Genomic DNA, 4979 nt, shown 5'->3' on the forward strand with positions numbered 1-4979 from the left:
TAACGTTTTGTATAAATATACAAATGACAAACGGTTTAAAGATTTAGAAACTAGACTCGAAGATCTTTAATTTGATAGGTTGTACACCATATAACTCTTTATATATCCCGAGGTATGAGCTTCTAAAGTAGGCTCCCCGAAATCAGAAAATTCTGGAGAACGAGCTCCACCAGTCATATGCAATCGACCGTAACATTCTCTACAGATGTCCAAATTAAGATTTCTTTAGCTTTATAAAAACTAGACATGAAGGGCTACAACTTTCATTTTTGAACCATCTCAAAATTACTTATATATCAAAAGATATAGGCCTTCGAAGTATGCTACACGATTGCATTTTTGCTGTGCAGAGACAGCTTCTGCAACAGCTTTTCTTCTTTTTTTCGTTTTGGTCTGAATTTCATTCCGTTAACCTTACGAAATCCACGTGAGTCCCTCGGGACCTTAACCAATTATATCAACATATCCCACAATGTCATTCAAACTTGTTCCAACCTTCAGAACACCCAAAATAACATCAAAACATCAAATCATCATCGGATTCAAGCCTATGAACTTTGAAACTTCTAACTTTCACATCCGATGCGGAAAATGTCAAAACTACTCCGAATGACCTCAAATTTTGCAGACAAGTCCAAAATGACATAACGAAGCTACAGAAACTCTCGGAATTCCATTCTGACCCTCGGATCAAAATCTCACCTATCAAGTCCCAAATCACCTAACGAAGCTATCCGAACCATAAAATTCGCATTTCGAGCTCTCTAACATATAAGTCAATATTCGGTTGACTTTTCCAACTTAAGCTTCCTTAAAAGAGACTAAGTGTCTCAAATCTTACCAAAATCATTCCGGAATGACTTCAAATTTTGCACACAAGTCACATTCGACATTACGGACTTGCCCCAACTTTCGTATTCACATTCCGACTCCGATATCAAAATTTTCACTTCCGGTCGAATTTTTCTCAAAAACCTTCAAATTTCTATACTTAGCCAAATGACTTCAAAATGACCTCCGGACATCCGAATTCACTTCCGATCGCGCTACCAATCCTTAAATCATCCCCCGAAACTAACCGAATCATCGGAAATCAATTCTGATACCTCTAACTCATAAGTCAACTTCCGGTTGACTTTTCTAAGCTAATTCTTCATTAAAGAGACTATTTGTCCCAATTTCTACCAAACTCGATCCGAATTGACTCAAATTCACCAAGTACACATACTGAAGCATGAATAAGCATATAACGGGGAATACGGGACGGAATTACAGGAGACGACGGGTCGGGTCGTCACAGGTGTTTAGGGACATCAGAGGTTGATTACCTGATGAGGGAAGTTCATGAATGAGTATACAAGAATCTTTCTCTCATGCATGCGATATTTAGATTATCGCCCCAAAAGAATAACAAATGTCTATGAAATCTCTAAGATATGAGAATAAAATAACCACATGGGATGATGCCTGACTAAAAGAACCAAGAACCACATGCTAGCTACCAACAAATAAAAGTGGTATCTTACCGTATACCTCGAAAAGAGAGTCATCATTTTCATACATCATATACCACACCTTATCTTGAAATATATAAAATATGCAGAGCCTTGAAGAGGGGCCCGCAAGAGCTGAGTACATCGTCACAGTACTCAATAAGTTTTTGGGACAAGGCTTTATGTAAATAATGCAACCAATATTTGATATAAAGGAGTAAATAATTATATCAATTCATGCTCTTTGTTATTTTAAATAAAAAGACTAGTGAAATATAAACCATGATATAAACCTTTAAAATATTTATATCAATTCATGATTTTAATAAAAACCATACAAAACCCTTTCGATGGAATTAAATCATTAAAATCATTTTCGGCTCCTAAGGTCTAAATATAATAAAAGTTATTTTTTACCTTTCACCGGGAGCATAATACCAACACCGACATCATAATAAATTCAACTAGGTGATCAACCTAGTGGCAAGTATTATATACCCTACTTGCTCAACTTGTCTCATCATAGTGTTGCATGAATTGACTCAGCTTTGCTGATATAGCACATTTGCCTCTCTTGAGGGACTTATTTCACAAACCTCATCTTAGACTTAGAATATGTTCCTCCACCGGTATATGCAATTTCATGGTATCAAATATAAAATTCGAACCAACCTTGATGGTCTCTACTAGTAACTTTAAAGATATTTGATATTTCAAAAATAGATTCATAGCCTAATAGCCTCAAAAAATCTATTTTATAAAATCATGATGTTTATAACCAAATTAACTCATTGAACAAAATCAATGAATAACTTTTTTTTTTTATGTCAAAGCCTCTAAGAGTTTAACAATAATCTTTAAGAGATACAACGAATGATATCCCCTTATCAATTTTCAAAAGAATCATATCTCATGTAAACACATCTTTAGCAACAACAACAACAACATACCTAGTAAAATCCCACTAGTGTGGTCTGGGAAGAGTAGAGTTACGCAGACCTTACCGCTACCCCGAAAAGGACAGAGAGGATGTTTCCAGGAGACTCTAGGCTTAACAGGAGAAGCAATAATATCATAAAAGAAATAAGAGAAAAGACATGTACCAAAAAAATATACCAGAAAGAAAATAACCACAGCAAATAAGTGAAAGGACAATAACACAAAACTATGCAAAACAACAATGTGAATACAACAAAGACCGCTAACAAACCTAAATGAAACTCTATCAGACTACCCGATACAAAGAGGGAAGAACATTCGACTACCCTTAGCCTACCACCCTAATGCTCGACCTCCACATGTTCCTATCAAGAGCCATGTCCTCGAAAATCTGAAGTCGCGCCATGTCCTGCCTGATCACTCGCCCCAATATTTCTTAGGCCGCCCTTTGCCTCTTCTCGTACCTCCCAATGTCCACTGCTCACACCTCCTAATCGGTGCATCTAGGCTTCTCCTCCACACGTGTCCGAACAATCTAAGTCGCGCTTCCCTCATCTTGTCGTCCACGGGAGCCACGCCCATCCTCTTCTGAATATCTTTATTATGAATCTTATCTAGCCTAGTGTGACCACACATCCATCTCAACATCCTCATTTTTGCTACTTTTATCTTCTGGATATTTGAATTCTTGACGGGCCAACACTCAGCTCCATTCAACATGGATGGTCTAACCACTGCTTTATAGGACTTACCTTTGAGTTTTGGTGGCACATTCTTGACACACAGGACTTCAAACGCTAACCTCCATTTCATCCACTCGACTCCAGTACGGTGCGTAACATTCCCGTCGATCTCCCCATCTCCCTGGATAATTGACCCTAAGTACTTAAAACTTTCTCTCTTGAGGATGACCTGTGAGTCAAGCCTGACTTCCACATCCTCTTCCCCCGTCATGTCGTTGAACTTACATTCCACATAATCTGTATTAGTCCTACTCAACATGAATCCTTTAGACTCTAGAGCCTGCCTCCATACCTCCAGTCTCCCATTAACACCGCCTCGCATCTCATCAATTAGAACTATATCATCAGTAAAAAACATACACCATGGCACCTCTCCTTGGATATGGTGTGTCAGTGTGTCCATCGCCAAAGAAAATAAGAACGGGCTGAGCGCAGATCATTGGTGTAATCCCATAACTACTGGAAAAGGCTCAGAGTTACCTCCAACACTCCTAACCCAAGTCATAGCTCCATCATACATATCCTTTATTGCCCTAATGTAAGCCACCGGCACACCTTTCACCTCCAGACACCTCCAAAGGACGTCCCTAGTGACCTTGTCATATGCTTTCTCTAGGTCAATAAACACCATATGCAAATCCCTCGTCCTATAGCTTTGTAGTTCCACCAACCTCCTGATAAGGTGGATAGCTTCCAAAGTAGAACGACCCGGTATGAACCCGAACTGGTTTTCCGATATAGACACCGCCCTCCTTATCCTCCCTTCAACTACCGTCTCTCAAACTTTCATGGTATGACTTAGTAACTTGATACCCATATAGTTGTTACAATTTAGGATATCCCCTTTGTTCTTGGACACCGGAACCATTGTACTACACCGCCACTCATCATGTATCCTCTTTGTTCTGAAGATAACATTAAACAACCCAGTGAGCCACTCCAATCACGACCCTAGTTCGCCCTCCGTGAACTATCGTGATGGCACCTAGTCTCTACAACTAGGTAAGCCTAACAAATTGCAGAAAATAGAAAATTACAGAATAAAACTAGCCATAAATTGCAGAAATAACACAATGAAGCGTTTAAGATATCGCTCGACATATACAATAAAAACTCTCGAACTGAAAAAACATTTCCCAAAACCAGGAATCTCATCAAATCACAAGCTATTGGATAACTATAAGTTTCTAAGTTCGGAATGTCTAAACAAAAGTAAATACAGAAGGGCTGATACTATAAGAGAGAATAGAAAGGGACTCCTCGGTCTGCGGACGCAGCAGATATACCTCAAAGTCTCTGGAGAATTGCCTCGCCTAAGGGTAGTAGGTATGAGTCGAAGTACCTGGATATGTACATGAAAAACATGTGCAGAAAGGGCATAAGTACACCACAGCGGTTCTCAATAAGTGTCAAGCCTAACCTCGGTCGAGTGGTGACGAGGAAGGTCAGGGCCCTACTGAATTTAAATGAAAAACAAGGTATAACGGTATAGAATAAGATAATATAACTTAGTGCAACAGTAAGAAGTAATACAGGATAGAAAGAACAACAACTACTACAACAGAGACAAAATAATCATAGAAAGGAATACAACTCAACATAGAGATAACAATCAGGGATCTTCCAGGATACCATCCTATAGTCCCAAATATAAATATTCAGTGGATCTCACGGGTGTTGTCTCCTAGTCAAACTCAAAAAGTGCGAGGATCTCCCGGAATACCGAACCATCGTCCCAAATGTAAATATATAGTACTGGGGAATCTACCGGGTGCAGTCACATATTTCCAATATAAAAGTATGG

At 39.0% G+C, this 4979-nt stretch overlaps 1 protein-coding gene across 1 annotated transcript; it reads right to left on the reverse strand.

Annotated features, from left to right (window-relative positions):
• Positions 1–2849: 2849 nt before the first annotated feature.
• LOC104242633 (uncharacterized) lies at positions 2850–3578 on the reverse strand. The gene has a single exon (XM_009797707.2). It carries the CDS (start codon positions 3576–3578, stop codon positions 2850–2852), a length of 729 nt encoding a protein of 242 aa, XP_009796009.2.
• Between the last annotated feature and the right edge of the window lie 1401 nt (positions 3579–4979).

This window comes from Nicotiana sylvestris, chromosome 8 (assembly GCF_000393655.2).
Source record: "Nicotiana sylvestris chromosome 8, ASM39365v2, whole genome shotgun sequence".
In the NCBI taxonomy this organism is placed as follows: domain Eukaryota; kingdom Viridiplantae; phylum Streptophyta; class Magnoliopsida; order Solanales; family Solanaceae; genus Nicotiana; species Nicotiana sylvestris.

Bases quoted from the DNA above. Each gene is read 5' to 3' on its own strand.
- LOC104242633 (XM_009797707.2), bottom strand. From the start codon at position 3,578: ATGGACACACTGACACACCATATCCAAGGAGAGGTGCCATGGTGTATG.